At 33.9% G+C, this 17,073-nt stretch overlaps 1 protein-coding gene across 10 annotated transcripts in view; it reads left to right on the top strand.

Annotated features, from left to right (window-relative positions):
* TUT4 (terminal uridylyl transferase 4) overlaps positions 1–17,073 on the top strand; it is a 163,072-nt gene that overhangs the window by 123,586 nt on the left and 22,413 nt on the right. For all 10 annotated transcript variants that reach the window (XM_073233936.1, XM_073233930.1, XM_073233929.1 and 7 more), the window contains 9 exons: positions 3,924–4,010; positions 5,859–5,962; positions 8,631–8,688; positions 8,781–8,884; positions 9,186–9,275; positions 10,527–10,640; positions 16,335–16,412; positions 16,557–16,734; positions 17,011–17,058. In XM_073233936.1, coding sequence (XP_073090037.1) covers positions 3,924–4,010; positions 5,859–5,962; positions 8,631–8,688; positions 8,781–8,884; positions 9,186–9,275; positions 10,527–10,640; positions 16,335–16,412; positions 16,557–16,734; positions 17,011–17,058 — 861 coding nt within the window. The remainder of the gene's footprint in view (positions 1–3,923; positions 4,011–5,858; positions 5,963–8,630; positions 8,689–8,780; positions 8,885–9,185; positions 9,276–10,526; positions 10,641–16,334; positions 16,413–16,556; positions 16,735–17,010; positions 17,059–17,073) is intronic.

Raw genomic sequence — 17,073 nt, 5'->3', positions numbered from 1 at the left:
CCTGCTTTCTGCAGGGCATTGTGAAAATGCCAAGGGGAATAGAGTCTGTATATGTTGATTTTGAGGAGCTTACACTCTAGATCTGTGCTGTTGGATATGGTAACCATTAGCCATATGTGGCTATTTAAGTTTAAATAAATTTGAATTAAATAGAATTAAAAATTAAGTTGCTCATTTATAGTACCACATCTCAAGTACATGTATGTGGCTAGTGTCTGATGCATTGGATAATCTAGACAGAGAACATTTCCATCATTGCAGTGCTCTTGCATAGCACTGCTGTATATATATAAGACGTGCATGAAAATTCCTGTAAGTGGAAAAGGAATGTATTACATTGTATAAGTAGTAAAAATGCAGTACAAACACAATTTTAATGGGGGGGGGAGATCAGAGGAATTGGAAGTAATGATGTGGCACTTTGAAATAGATGAACTTTGAACTACATTTTCGGAGATGGGAGATTATGTATTAAAAGCATAAGGTATATAATTTTGGGGGAGAATAATTGCCTTAGATTTGGTAAAGGGAGATGAGGCTTTAAAGCTATTTCGGGGAAAGTCTTATGTACCTTTATTCAATAAACATGGTATAGCTGTGATAAGTCTTCATTTAGCAAACATTTTTTAAATTACTTGCTGTGTCTCGGGTAAGATAAAATTTCTGATGTTATAATATTGGTGACCGATGGTAATCCCTTCCTCCTACTCTTCTTTATCCCCATTGCCTGCCAGGCAACCTCTTGTATGCTCACCGTAGATTAGTTTACATTTCCTAGAGTTCTATATAAATAGAATCGCATAGAATGTACTCTTATTTTGAGGGGTGGGTGACTGTCTTCTTTCACTTGGCATGATTATTTTGTGGTTAATCCATGTTGGGTCTATCAGTCGTTCATTCCCTTCTTTACTGAGTTGTATTGCATTGTATGGGTGTGCCACACTTTACCATTAGCCTGTTGAAAAATATTTAGCTTGTTTCTAAATTTTAGTTAGTACAAATAAATGTGCCTATTCATATATGATTTGGGTATGGACATATGTATCAATTTCTCTTGGAAAAATAACTAGTTCAATGACTAGATCATGACTTTTTTTTTTTTAAACAACCTAATTAAGATAAAATTCACCTCATTTGTTTTTACTTATTCAGTCATTTATCTAGGTGTGGACTCAGGGATACTTTATACTTTGGGTTGTAATCTAATACTACTTTATTGCTCATATTTTTCCTTATTTGGCTATTGGGATCTCTTTAAGTTTGTTCCTTTGCTCCTTTGATATACTCCCATCAGTGTGAGGGGGTTTTTGTTTGTTCATTTTTTTTTTAAGCACTCTCTTGCTTTATGGTACTACAAGATGCTTCAGTCTCATCATGTATTTTTCCTGCCCAGCCTTAAAATAGACATTTCTCTAAAAGCCTTGGTCCTTTTTATTGGAGAATAGAAACCAAGACCTGGATGCTTGGGTGCTTATTGATACTGGGTGTTGTTGATTCTAGGCCCTCTCTGAGGAAAAAGATTTGTGTGTGTATACTAACATACATTGTGTGTGTGTGTGTGTGTGTATGTGTAGTTATATATATTACATGCATATATATGTATGTAATATACATGCATGTATATATATATACACATACACATCTATTTCTGTATATGATCATCTTGTCTGTATTAAGCTAAACATAACTTTGTACTGTTATCTTCAACTATAATACATTACCACATTTAAGCTTCTTCTTCCTACTTATCTATAAATTTCCCATTTCAGTGAGAAATCTGATGACTTCTGCTTTCTGCTACCCATTTATTTAATTGTTCCATCTAAGTACACATGTATAGCATTATCAGAAGTGTTATCCTGTATCCCTATGGGAAACAATTTTATCGATTAGAGTACAGTACTTCTGTGCAGTTCCTTTTGCCCTTAGTTTTATGAGACACCGCTCATTTTCAAAACTACTTAGGTTAGCATCTTTTATCCCACTTCTTGATGTAAATTGTTTTATATATTAATAATACAGGGATACTTTGTTTTGTTGTGCTTTGCTTTATTGCCCTTCGCAGATACTGCATTTTTTACAAATTCGTTTGTAGCAACCCTGTGTCAAGCAAGTCTATCAGTGCCATTTTCTAACAGCATTTGGAATGTCTCTTGTGTTTTATTTTGGTAATTTTTGGCAGTATTTCAGACTTTTCATTGTTATATTTATTCTGTGATCAGTGACCTTTGATGTTACTATTGTAATTGTTTTGGGGCTCCACAAAGCATGCCCATTTAAGATGGCAAACTGAATAAATGTGTGCTGACTCCTCCACCAATGGGCCGGTCCCCTGTCTCTCACCCTCATTTCAGGGCTCCCTATTCCCTGAGACACAAAAATACTGAAATTAAGCCAATTAATAACCCTATAAGTATTCAAGTGAAAGGAAGAGTTGAACATCTCTCACTTTAAATCAAAAGCTAGACATGATGAGGAAGGCATGTTGAAAGCTGAGATAGGCTGAAAGCTTGGCCTCTTTTACCCAACAGTTAGCCAAGTTGTAAATGCAAGGTAAAAATTCATGAGGGAAATTTAAAGACATGAATGAATGAATGAACGAATGAACGAACGAACGATTAGACAAATGAATGAATGAACGAACGAACGAACACATGAATGGTAACAAGGTGAAATAACCTTATTGCCAATAGGGAGAAAGTTATGAGTAGAACATCAAACCAGCCACATCATTCCCTTAAGCCAGTCTAATCCAGAGCAAGGCCCTAACTCTCTTTAATGCTATGAAGGCTGAGAAAGGTGAGAAAGCTACAGAAAAGTTTGCAGCTAGTAGGTTGGTTTATGAGATTTAAGGAAAGAAACATCAAAGTTCAAGGTGAAGCAGCAAGTTTTGTTGTAGAAGCTGCAGCAAGTTATCCAGATCTAAGATAATTAATGAAGGTAGCTACACTAATCAACAGAGTTTCAGTATAGATGAAATAGCCTTGTATTGGAAGAAGATGCCATATAGGATTTTCATAGCTAGAGAGAGAAGTCAATGCTTGGATGCAAAGCTTCAAAGGACAAGGCTCACTTTCTTGTTAGGGGCTAATAAAGCTGGTGACTTGAAACTGAAGCCGGTGCTCATTTATTTACCATTCCAAAAATCCTAGGTCCTTTCAGAATTATGCTAAATCTACTCTACCTGTGCTCTATAAATGGAACAACAAAGCCTGGATGACAGCACATCTGTTTACAACATGGTTTACTGAGTATTGTAAGCCCACTCTTAGAGACCTACTGCTCAGAAAAGAAAGATTCCTTTCAAAATATTACTGCTCATTGACAGTATACCTGGTCGCCCAAGAGCTTTGATGGAGATGTTCAGTAAGATTAAGTAATGTGTGGTCTTATTTGGAAAAATAAGATGTGTATAAATGAAATAATTAGAAAACTGAAAGGACAGTATAAACTAAACCGGCAAGAGGTTTGGAAAACTAAGGAGATTCAGTTAAGAATTGGTCATTGAAAGAATGTTATTGGGCAGAGCAGCTTACAAGGAAGATAAAAATCTTGACAATTTGAGGGAACTGTTATATGTGATTGGGTCAGGTGCCTAGCATAACAATATGTGTATAGCTATAATATAACTACAGTGTAACTATAGGGAGAGAGTAGAATGTCTAAAGAAAAGAATATTAAATAATTTGAGAGGTGTAAATATATTTTGTAGGTATTTCATAGGGAAAATAATCATGTGAAATGTACACAGATCTACATTTGCAGTTGCTCTGCCCCTTCCTTCCTCAGTAATATTTATGGTGTTAGAGTTAGAGAAATAAAAAATGAGGAGGAAATTTTAAGTTTTTAGGGTAAGAAATTGAAGACATTTTCAGATTCCATTTTCCTTACTTTTCTTTTTCCTTTTTCTTTTTTCAACTTAGATGAATTATCACCACCATTCTCTGAACAACACAACAGGGAGCAAATTTTAATTGGCTTGGAAAAGTTTATTCAAAAAGAATATGATGGTATGTCATATATTAAAAATTGATTGCTTTTGTTATAATCACCTAGTTTGGGTTTCATTCACTTATTTTAAAAGTGTTTATTAGGTAATAATCTAGGTGCTGGGGATTCCATGCTAATAAAGAGGTGAAACCTGTTTCCATGAAGCTTATATTAAAGGGGAGACACATAGTTAACTAACAAATAAGCATATAATGTAATATCAGGAAATAATTAACGCTGTTAAAGTGCAGGAGTTAATAGAATAGTTACGGAATATTACTATAGTCTGATAAGGTGACATTTGAACAGAGCCATGAATAATATGAAGAAGCAAGTTAGATGAATATCCAAGGAGAGAACATTCTAGAGAGAAGAGTAGCAAGCACAAATGCCTCAAGATTAGATTATATTTGACATGTTTGAAGGCTAGCCAGGAAGTCAGTGTGGCTCGAGTGGAGTGTGTGAGGTAGACTAATAAAAAGATAAGGTCAGAGAGGTAGTCTAGAGATTAGATTATTAGGATCTTATGGATGTTGCTAGAAGGATTTTGAATTTTATTTTGAGTGACTAATGAGAAGCTTCTGGAGGGTTTTGATATTTAAGTGACGAGATCTGAAAGAATGGAATATATTTTCATAAGAATGGAAGCAAGCAGAACATTTAGGAGGATGTTGCGTAAGTTCAGATGATTTTGTAATGGTGATTTGGAAGAGGAGATGAGAAGTGGCCATATTTAGGATATGTTTTGAATGTAGAGCCAGTGTTAGATGTGAGAAAGAGAAAGGAGTCAAGGATGGTTTTGAGGTTTTTTACCTCAATAGTTGGGTGGTGCTAATATTGAACTGAGATGGCAAAAAATAGCAGAAGGAACAGGTTTTAGGCATGGGGGTGAAGAATCAAGAGTTCTATGGTCAAATGTTTTAGAAAAGAATAAAGAGTGGATTTGTAATGTAAATGAGTTTTGTACTTTTAGAAAACAATCTGTTACACGTTAAAGTCTTCCATTTTTATATTTGATGTTGTATAAAATACTGACAAATCTAAGTCCTTATTGTATTAAATTTGAGCACACTTTATTTGCTGATGAGCATGGCATCTTTTATGTCTTTCAGTTGTCATTGAAATTGCATGTGGGATATTAGAAGTGAATTGGGGGATTAAGTTTTGAAAATACAGAATTTGTTATCTAAATATGTAGTCTATTAGAATTAAAAGAGAGAAAAGCCAGTCCTATTAGCCACAGCTTGTCTGAAGTGATACCTGTTATTGAATGGCTTTAAGAATGATAATTTATATCAAGTGGATTAATCACTCACTCTGTAGGAGAATTATTTCTATGTGCTATCTGCAACACTACTTGAATTGTGCCTTGAAAAAAAACTAGTTTATTCCAAAAAGTAAATCTCTAAATACTCATCTTAGCTATTGGTAGTGATGTTGAGAATTAATAAAAGTAGATGAATTATTTATAAGAAGGTTAAGTTGGTGACTTTGGATGTGGAAGTTATTCTTGAGATAAGAACCTACATATATTTCTGATTTGGGCAAATGGGTGGATGATGATACTATTTGCTGAGTATAGGAATAATAGATTTGAGATGAAGTTGATGGTTTAATTTTTACTTGATGAATTTATGATGTCTGTGGGAAAATGGAAAAAGCAGTTAGATACATGAGTATGGGAACTTGGACCAAAGATCTGGGCTTTAGATGAGTGTTTTAAAATTTCTCAGTGTATTTGCCAATGATAGGTAATTTAAGCTGTAGAAGTAGACAGGATCATCTTATGTTAGTTCATTAGTAGATAATAGAAGACTCTTCTTTCCTGCTAATTATAAAACTTTTGACTTTTGTTTTACTGTGCTTAGAAAAGGCAAGATTGTGCTTATTTGGCTCTTCTAAGAATGGATTTGGATTTCGTGATAGTGATCTGGATATTTGTATGACCCTGGAAGGCCATGAAAATGCAGAGGTAAGAGTTATGTTTGGAAAGGGATGTGGAAGTTTATTTCTTTCAATGATGAATCTATTTTTAATTTTGTGTATAGTGTTGATAAAAATATATGGTATCATTCTTTGTATAAGTCTATTAGCAGTGTTTGAAATGTAAAAGTATTATCATTTTAGAAGACATTTAAATATTAAATAAGTTTACTGTTTCAGTAGCTTTTAATGAAAAAACTATGTCACTGAGAGTTACAGTGCTTTGTAATGAATTTTTGGAAAAGTTTATACCATAGAGTTGGATTTTTTTTTTTTTTTCATTAGAACCAAGGAGAAGCTGATGATTCAGTTTGGTAGCATTGATCTCACTCTTTCTTTCATAGCTCTTCATTTAGGCAATGTCTTTGTAACACTAAAGATGGAAAGTAAAAGTGGACATCTCATTTATAAATGCGTTGTGTTGTGCCAGTTAACTGTAATATCTGGATACTCAGAACACACTTTTTTCTATATTAGCAATATTATAAACGACATACATGTTCTAGGATAACTTTTAGAAACTCATTTTGGGTGGGGAGGAGAACTAACACTTATTGAGTCCCCAGATTTCACTATTACATACATTATCTCATTTTCACTCTTAAAACCACTTTCGAGGTAGATAATTTCCCCCATTTTACAGATGAGGAAGCTGAGGCTTTGAGAGATAAACTGACTTGCCCAAGTTCACACAGCTAGTAAATGTTGGAGCCGGGATTCGTACCCAGGTCTGTCTGACTCCAGAGTTCATGCTCTTTCTCATTGCTTCTCTATAATTTATTTAATCCATAATGTAGCTGAAATATAGTACTAATAGTACTGTAGAACCTAACCACTACTTTGTGAAATTGAAAACTTCCTGAGTTCTGCCATGAAATGTCAGGAGCAGACCTTCCCCCAGAGCAGTCTCAGCAGTGAGAGTGGGTACTTAGACTTTCCTTCTTTGTGCACATTCCTCAGCAGTGGGATGAGATTGTCCAAGTTCCAGTAAAGAAAGGGACTGATTGGACAAGGAGAAGTGTCTCAGGCCTTCCTAGCAGCAACTAGAAAGGGGGGGGATACCTGTGGTTGCTCATTCCTTTACCAGCATAGCTGTTGATAATTACATTTCAAAATCAGGGACTGCTTACAAGATTGGGGTGAGGCCAAGCTTCTGGCATCTGTAGTGGTGTCAGCATAACCTCTGTTGTATCATGAAAGGATTCAGCAGTGTAATATACCTGTGTGTTTCTGAAATAGTTTCATCAAAAGGTGTTTTTAAAATTTTGGAACCAAATTAAAGATGGAAGTGATGCTTGGTAGATCCTTATTTCTGGCCTTGAGAAATCCTTAATTCTGGTATTAATTAACATCCTGTTCTGTAAAGAAGCTGAAAAGTTATAAATATCTTCTCCTTAACTAACTTCTATTCAGTCCTCTACTTGGAACAGGCTGCTCCTTTCCATTTTGAAGAGCAACAGTGGAGGGAATAGGAAGTGATTTTTACCTAGGAAGGAGGTTAGAGTTTTAGATATCTTCTATGTAAAATTTATTAAGTAGGCTTCTGATCATCAAGGGTGTGTACATTATATTTAATCTATGTTATTCACACTGGGAAGTTGAAACAAAGAAAAGGCATAAATTATTTTCTTCCAGATGAGCCATAATTGAAACTTATGATTTAGCATACACTGTATCCTTTCATAATAAAGAGAAATTCTCTCTTTATTATATGTCAGTTAGTATCTAAAGATTCTTTTGAAACCCCCAGGTTCAGTTAAAATGGCTGCTGCTCTTTTGTAGCTAAAAAGAGCATGTTTGGGATGTACATTAGTGATTTTGGTAGTAAGTGTGGGCAATGATGTATATACCCTTCAATTTAATCAGTTAATTTATAATGCCGTTATCTTCCCTGTTCCTCATATTATGGTTATTGTTACCATATCAACTCTGCTGTCTCTGGTTTTTAAAAACCAGGATGTTTAAATTTGCTGAGGTAAGAATTTCCTTGAAGGAAGTAAGTGCTGGTAATAAAAAGGTTATTTTTTCTTTTCCTCATCTACATAATAATAGCTCACAGACTTAAAGTGCTTATTTTGTGCTAAGCATGCTGCTGGATGCTTTACATACATATGTTATGTAATCTTTCCAGCTACTCTGTATACAGAATAGGGGTTTATGATTATCTTAATTATATTATAGAACAGCAGTGTGAGGCTCAGATGGGTTAAAGATCTGGTCAAAGTCACACAGCTAGTCAGTATTTAGTTGAAGATTTGAATCCAGGTTTGTTTAAATTCAGAGCCTATGTTCTTAATATACTGTTTTGTCTTCACCAAACCCATCTCTAGTTGTTTATTCATGTATTAAAAACATTAATTTCCTGTCTTTGTGCTTCTCAGACTTTAATGTGGATGTGAATTACCTGGGGATCTTGTTAAATGTAGATTACGATTTCAGTAGACTTGGGGTGGGGCCTGAGATTCTACATTTTTATTAAATTTCCAGATGGTGCTGATGCTGCACGTTAACAGACCACGTATGAGAAGCAAGGTTATATAGAGCTTATGACTGGAGATTTTAATTGCTAGTATTAAATGCTTAAAGTAGAATTTGACTAAGACCAAGTTGAGCTAACTTTAATTAATTATTTATTTCTTTTGTTTTGCTTTTTTTAGAAATTAAATTGTAAAGAAATAATAGAAAATTTGGCAAAAATTCTTAAGAGACATCCAGGTATGAATTTTAAATTACAGCTTTAAAACAAAAGAAAATACATTTTAGCTTTATGAAAATTACTTAATCTAGTGAATTTTTTCTTAAATCAGGTTTAAGAAACATTTTGCCTATAACTACTGCCAAAGTGCCTATTGTAAAATTTGAACACAGACGAAGTGGTTTAGAAGGTGATATCAGTTTATATAACACGTTGGTAAGTTTCTCTTTCTGTATAGACACAGGTATGTTTATACTTGTCATTTAAAAAGTTTATAGAGCACTTACTATGTATTCATGTTCAAAACTTTCAAATGTGAGCAAAATAAGTCAAAAACATTTTATCAATCATCTTGATATTTCCTTCAGATTGAAAGTTAGTTTTTGTTTGACTCACAAGTATTTTAAGTTTTACATTCATATATATTCTATTTGAAGTGTATTATATTTTTTTATCTGATTTGTAAGTTCAATTTTAATATATTTTAAATGCTTTCAAATATGTAATTATTTTTCAGGCTCAACATAACACAAGAATGCTAGCTACTTATGCAGCTATTGATCCCAGAGTGCAATACTTGGGATATACTATGAAAGTGTTTGCCAAGGTATGTATGAAAAAGTTAATGGTGTGCTTTGTTACAATAACTAATGATAGTTAAAGTGAAACATACTGATGTCAGACTTTGAAAAACATTTTCTCAGTTTTGTTTACCTGAACTTTAAAAAATAAACATTCAGTATCAAATGGTTTAAATTTATACCTATTAGAGTAGGGTGATTCTAAGTTTTTCTCTTGTGTTTTCCATGTGCAATACTAGTCAATTTCTCAGTAATAGTATTTCTCAATGCAGTAATGATTTTTAGCCTCAGATATGGGAGTTGCATACCATCCTAGTTAAGAATCTCTGGGCTAGGAAATCTGGTATTCGGGCTTAATGATAAATTTTTCTGGCCAAGAAAATAAACAATACCAATAAAATGTTAGGTCTGTCCTATTATAAACTTATAATACTGAATTCTGTTCTCTTGTTTTTTTGCTAAGTGTGTAAACTCCATGAGGTGGAGACCTCTGCATCCCTAGTTCAATGTATGCCTGCTTTATGTTGTAGCTGCTCAGTACAGTGAATAGTTCATTTTGTGAATGTGTTAGTGGAAGGGTTTTAGTAGGGGATTTACTCAGTCACATTTTCATTTCATAACAGCCACACTTCCAACATGGAGAGAGATGTATTTGTTCAGATACTCCTTTCCATGTCTTTGTGGCTGGAGTTCATCTTAGAAAAGAAAGGCATCTAGCTCCATATTGGATACAGTATTTTTCTAGATGCATCTCATGAAATAACTCCCAGCATGGTGGTTCCATACCCCCATGGAGTGTTGGCAATAGATACTAGAAATTATTTCCTATTAGTATCTAAGAGCTTCCTTGTTCTTTTCAATGGCTATGTTCTATTCTGTTGTGTGGCTAGTCATCAAGATTTTAAACTTGTGCTATATCAGTGAGCCTTAAATTGTTTATGACTTTTTTCTATTAAAACAGTGCTGCAGTAAAAAAAAACTTAATTCAGTCATTTCACGTATTTTTTGGTATATTTGCAGGATAAATTCTTAGAATTGCTAGGTTAAAGGAAACATGCTTTTGTAATTTTGACATTGTCAAATTGTTTCATGGAGTTTATGCTAATTTATGCTGTCATCTGTAATATATAAGAGTGCCTGTTTATCTATACCCTGTATTATAGTTTGTTGTGTGCCAGTTTGATGGATTAAAAAAAAATGATGTCTCAAAGTAGTCAGTACTTCTGCATGGAATAAGATTCTGAAGTTTGTTTTCAATTATTATGTTGTTTCTTTAGCGATGTGACATTGGAGATGCTTCCAGGGGAAGTTTATCTTCATATGCTTATATCCTTATGGTGCTGTACTTTCTGCAGCAGAGAAAACCACCTGTTATCCCAGTTCTACAAGAGGTAGGTATATAAGAAAACTGTAAAGGAGTTTTTTGTGAAAACTGAACATGATAGATCTTGCTCAGTTTATAACATCATGATGGATTTTTCCATCATGGATGTCCTGAGTTTTCTTCTTTCATTAATTCTATAATAAAGCAATGAATCTTTTGAAAATTTATTATGGGAGAACATAGACTTACAAAAGAATATTAGATGAGCAGAGCTACTGAATATTTTTTATAACGTTTTTTATATTTCACAGTCTTAGAGTATTATAGGTGATTATAATATTGTAGCCATCCATGAACTCTTGTTCTCTTAGATACAAACACATATTTCTTCTTTTTAGACTATTCTCCCTTCTGCCTGACAATGAAGTTTGATTTATGTATGTGTATACTTTGGTCAACTTTGTGATTTTTGATTGAGAAAAAACCCAAGAAAATTCTTCCTCTTCTCTGTAAAGGCAGTTTTTTGCATTTAAGCATAAGAATGTACATAAAAAAGAACAGATCATGCTCATACTCACTCAGATTTGGTGACTCATAGGTTCACTTTTTGTAGCCAATTTATACTGTGTAAAAACAGGTACAAAGGAGTTCTTAATCATCCATTTCTCCTCATTCTTGGCACAGTGGATTTGCAAGTTATAATTAGGATCTGGTTCTAATTTCTTAGAAAGATGGTTATTTTGAAGTAGGAGAGATGCATCAGAATTGATTAGAAAGTCACATTCTGATTTCACATGAACTTTGATAGTCATGGCAATGAAGAAAATCACAAAATAGCAAGCCATATGATAGTGGGTGTCAGATGGCCTTAGTTAAGTTTTAAAAAGTTTTAATGAATGCTGTATTGTTTTAGCAGCGTCTTCCCTCTTTGAACAAATACTGAAAGAGAAATAAAAATTTTAAATATCCTTTCCTAGCAGAAAATTTTAAGTTACTGAATCTATGTTGATTGATGTATTTTTAAATAACATTGTTTATTATGGGATATTTAAAAATTAGCATGAATTAATTAGGCCTTCCAAGGCCAGGATCATTCTCTGTTTTAGTCTAATTATTGTTAGGCTTTAAATTTGGGGATCTTATACATAATTGCACCAGTAATAATATCATAGCAACCATTTACTATGACTTTGACAGAATACTATGATTAACCAAAATGGAACACAAAATTTGTTTTCATGCTGGTTTGTCTATTCTCTCTCATTATATTATTTCCCATGGATGAGGATCCATCTGATGTAACAGAAAGAACAGGGCATGATTTTGGAGCCAGAGATAACTGGTTTGAATTCTGATTCTGAACTTGTGGACTTCAACAAGCTGCCTGACTGCCACTAGTCTTGAGTTTCATCATCAGCAAAAATGTAATAATAGTAGTAGTATTTCAGTGTAGATACAAGGAACAGATACAATGAATTTCTTTCACTTTGGTCCTAAAGTAGGCACATAAATGGTCATTGCTTTTTTATTATTTTTATCATTATATTACTGTATTACTATGATTAGCAGCTTTATTAATATTATTTTTGGAAAAACGTAGGTAGGATTGCTGTAGCCAACTTCAAGAACTCTCGCATTATCTGCTTAACAGACAGTGATTGATGAAATGAGAGACAGTCCATGGAATGGTTTCAATCATAATGAGCTCTGATTTTGGGGGGCTTTGTGATACATATGAACTGGTGATGTATGGATGTTTGCTTCTGGACTTTTTTGCTTATCATATGGGACCCCATTGTCCGTTGCTCTGGCATCATTTAAGTGTTGGTCATTGACATCGATCAACTTTTAAGGGTAAGGATATATTTAATGAAGCTGATGGTCTGGACTCCATTTGTAATTGAATCTAGACTTTAAGTGACTGGGTATATAAATAAGGCTCTGCTAAGAGTGTTTTTCATTTTCAACAATTTGAAGTTCTTCAGTTCAAAAGGAGTTTTCCAAAGCAGAGTGACTTTGCTGTATTCTGGTAAATCATCATGAGTAAAAGTAAATTTTCACATAAAAATGAAAACCAGAAGAGGATTAGGGAGTGTTATACACACTTGATATAATGAGCTTCTATGTTTTCTTAGCTTTTACCAGCTTAAAAATTGCAGTTGAATGGATAAACCTCGTGGACATTATGCTAAGTGAAATAACCAGTCACAAAAGGGTAAATACTGTATGATTCCACTTACATTCAGGTAGTCAAATTCATAGATAGAAAGTAGAATGGTGGTTGCCAGGGGCTGGGAGGGGAGAGGAGTGGAGGAATTATTGTTTAATAGGTTCAGAGTTTCATTTTTGTAAGATGAAAAGAATTCTGTGGGTGGATGGTGATGATTGTAGTACAAAAATGTGAATGTACTTAATGCCACTGAACTATAAATACTTAAAAATAATTAAGATAGTAAATTTTATGTTATGCATATTTTACCACAACTAGAACAATTGCAGTTTAAATATGGCAGTAGATATAAAAAGATTACAATAAAATAAATATGGAAGTGAACAGGGTCACTCTTTGTACAGTATGATTGACTTGTTTGGTGAGGTTTTAGAGGGAGGACTGAGTGCTTGACTGGAGGATGATTGGTATTGAAAGAAAGAGAAAAAGTAGAAGAGAGAAACGGAAAGTATAAATGTGTGTATATGTGTAAGAGAAAGAAGATGGCATTAGTGCTTCTAATGGCAGAAATAGTGGAAAGTTAGGCGCTGTGAAACATGAGAGTTCATAAACATAGGCAAAGCAAAGGTCCCACTTTATAGTGTTAACAGCCAGTGTAGTTGGGTTTGGATTATGGTTGTTACTCAAAAGTAAGAAAGGTAGTTTGTATTTTTTCTATGTACTACTAATAATAGCACCCTAATCTGTAAGGGTGAAATATTATACTTTGGCTTCTTAAAAACCTTTATTTCTTTTTTTTGAAGGGAAGATCTCATGTCTTTTTGTTTGACACTGATTTCTGTAATTGCCAGCTTCTCCCTTTTTTGTTTTATAGAATGTCAGAATTTGTGCCAGATGATTCTTGGTAACTATATTTGTGTAAGTTACATGTAAATATAAAAAGCAACTCACTAGCTAAAGTCTCCAGAAACTTGATCTTTATGTAAACATGCTTACAGAGTAAATATATTCATTCAATGAACATATATTAGATATTCTTTATATGGCAGGCTTTGACGTAGTAGGAATTTTGGCTCCACCAATAATTCATAGTCCTTGCTCACAATGATCTTAAACCTCAGAGTGAAATTAGACGGGCCAGACATGTAATTAATTTTGTAAATTACTTTCCCATCTAAAACAGAAGGGGCAATGGGAACCACCTTATCTACCGGTTTTAAAGTATATTCTGGGAAACTCTAGGAGCTAATTAGTATATATGTGAGGAGTGGGGTAAGGAGAAGATGGGGCATGTTTTCTCTATCAGAGTACCTTCTGCTTTATCTGTTTTCCATATTGAGCTTCCAGGAAGGTTCCATTTTAGGAAAGGGTAAAAATTTTTTTAATTTTGGTATCATTAATATACAATCACATGGGCAACATTGTGGTTACTAGATTCCCCTCATTATCAAGTCCCACCCACATACCTCATTACAGTCACTGTCCATCAGCATAGTAAGATGCTATAGACACTTCTTGTCTTTTCTGTGCTATACTGCCTTCCCCATGCCCCTACCCCCACATGATGTGTGCTAATTGTAATGCCCCTTTTTTCCCCTTCTCCCTCCCTTCCCACCCACCCTCCCCAGTCACTTCCCTTTGGTAACTGTTAGTCCATTCTTGGGTTCTGTGAGTCTGCTGCAATTTTGTTCCTTCAGTTTTTCCTTTGTTCTTATACTCCACAGATGAGTGAAATCATTTGGTACTTGTCTTTCTCCACCTGACTTATTTCACTGAGCATAATACCCTCTAGCTCCACCCATGTTGTTGCAAATGGTAGGATTTGTTTTCTTCTTATGGCCAAATAATATTCCATTGTGTGTATGTACCACATCTTCTTTATCCATTCATCTACTGATGGACACTTAGGTTGCTTCCAATTCTTGGCTATTGTAAATAGTGCTGTGATAAACATAGGGGTACATCTGTCTTTTTCAAACTGGGATCCTACATTCTTAGGGTAAATTCCTAGGAGTGGAATTCCTGGGTCAAATGGTATTTCTATTTTGAGTTTTTTGAGGAACCTCCATAATGCTTTCTACAATGGTTAAACTAGTTTACATTCCTACCAGCAATGTAGGAGGGTTCCCCTTTCTGCACATCCTCACCAGCATTTGTTGTTCCTAGTCTTTTTCTATGTTGGCCGTCCTAACTGGTGTGAGGAGGAAAGGGTAAAAAAATTTTTTTAATTGAAATATTCTTGATAAACAATTTTACACTGATGTTAAATATACAACACAGTGGTTCAACAGTTACCCGTATTATTAAATCATCACCCCCACTAGTGTGGCAATTATCTGTCAACATAAAAAGATATTATAGAATCATTGATTATATTCTCTGCCGTACTGCTATCCCCATGACCAGTTTACATTATGATTGACAATTTTTATCCCCTTTTATCTACCTCCCCCTTCATGTTCACCCACCCCAACTCCTCCCTAATTATAACCACTAGTCACCTCTCAGTGTCTATGTTTGCTCCTGTTTTTTTTTTTTGTTGTTCATTTTGTTTTACTCTGTTTTTAAATTCCACAAATAAGTGAAATCATATGATATTCGTTTTTCTCCGGTTTATTTCACTGAGCATAATAAGGAAAGGGTAAAATATTATACTTTGTCCTCTTTAAAACTTTCATTTCTTTTTTCGAGGGCAGGATCCCATGTCTTTGTTTTAGCTACTGATAAAATAAAATTTGAAAACAGCTGACCTAATTAACCTAGTCTCTGATTTTCATTGGGAAAACTGAGAATTTAGGAAGATAATTACCTTACATGGAATCACTGCTTGGTAAGACTAAGACTAGAAATGAGGCTTATTGACTCTGAACCTATAGCAGCTTTTTACTTTATTGCATCTCTCCTATGGAAAATAAGCCTCAAAATTGCTTGTAGAGGTTAGTTGTACATATGCAGTCATCTTACAGGATACTTTTCTTTTAGTAAAGTAATGTTACTCCCCCACCCCCAACTCCTTCATTGAGACAGTGAATTATATTCATAATTAATCATAAAGATTTTACAATCTTTTTCAATATGTCAGGGAAAACTACCTAGTTTTCTATTTAAAAAGATCAGTGTCCAAGAGCTTTTCAGCTCATCTGTTAGAGATAACAGATGAAATGTATTGGACCCATTCCCCCAAACAAATAGTTCCATTAATTTCTTTAGTGTATACTATCAGTAGGTATTACCTGTGTTACATATTTCTGCACCTATGATCCTTTAGTGAAAATGCTATTTTCACTTTTTCCTTTAGTTTTGCTTCACTGAATCTTGGGCTTAATGTGTTTGGATAGGCCAAATAGATAACATCAAATATGTTACTTGGGAGAATCTGATGCTCTTAGGATATCCTTTTCTGGCTTTGGTTTTTTTGGTCTTTGATTTTATTCATTAATGATTTGGCACCAAGTTACACCACCTCGACGTGTTCCTTTTGGAAGAGTAATTACAATATGTCTATTATATATTTCTAAAATGATATGAGGGTATTAGGCTTTTGAGCTGGATGAGCTGAAATCTAATAATAATATTAATTTTTTTATACAGATCTTTGATGGGAAACACATTCCACAGCGAATGGTTGATGGATGGAATGCTTTTTTCTTTGATAAAACAGAAGAACTGGTAATTTTTCATATTCTTTATGTTATAGAGTGCTCACTGATACATATTAGATTTTGAATAATTTAGTGGTTTTACTTGGATTTGGAGACCGTATTTTGGGAGCTATTGATATTTCTCTCTCCTCTTCTTTTTTCTCACCTGTAGAAAAAGCGTTTACCTTCACTTGGGAAGAACACAGAAACATTAGGAGAACTTTGGTTGGGACTCCTTCGCTTCTATACTGAAGAATTTGATTTCAAAGAATATGTAATTAGCATTCGGCAGAAAAAGCTGTTGACAACTTTTGAGAAACAGTGGACATCCAAGTGCATTGCAATTGAAGGTAATCATTTAAGTGATAATAATTTAAGAATAAAACAAAAAGAGTTTCATTTGGCCAAGGAAATTATGGGGAAAAATGAAATACATTGGAATATGGAAGATTTTTCCTCTTGATTTTTTATCAGTTTCTATCCTTTAATCTGTAATTTAAAAGAATGATTTGCTGGTTTGGATAGTCTGAGTTACATAGTATTAGATTATAGTTATAGCTACTAAGTGTATTTTATGTTACAGTAAACATGATTCTTAATTAAAGAACAAAACATTTGTTTTCTAGACCCTTTTGACTTGAATCATAACCTTGGTGCTGGAGTTTCTAGAAAAAGTAAGTCTTAAATAT

Source organism: Manis javanica, chromosome 4, assembly GCF_040802235.1.
Source record: "Manis javanica isolate MJ-LG chromosome 4, MJ_LKY, whole genome shotgun sequence".
Taxonomy (NCBI): Eukaryota; Metazoa; Chordata; class Mammalia; order Pholidota; family Manidae; genus Manis; species Manis javanica.
Note: the sequence above shows the minus strand (reverse complement) of the source record. Positions and strands in the feature narration are given on the sequence as shown.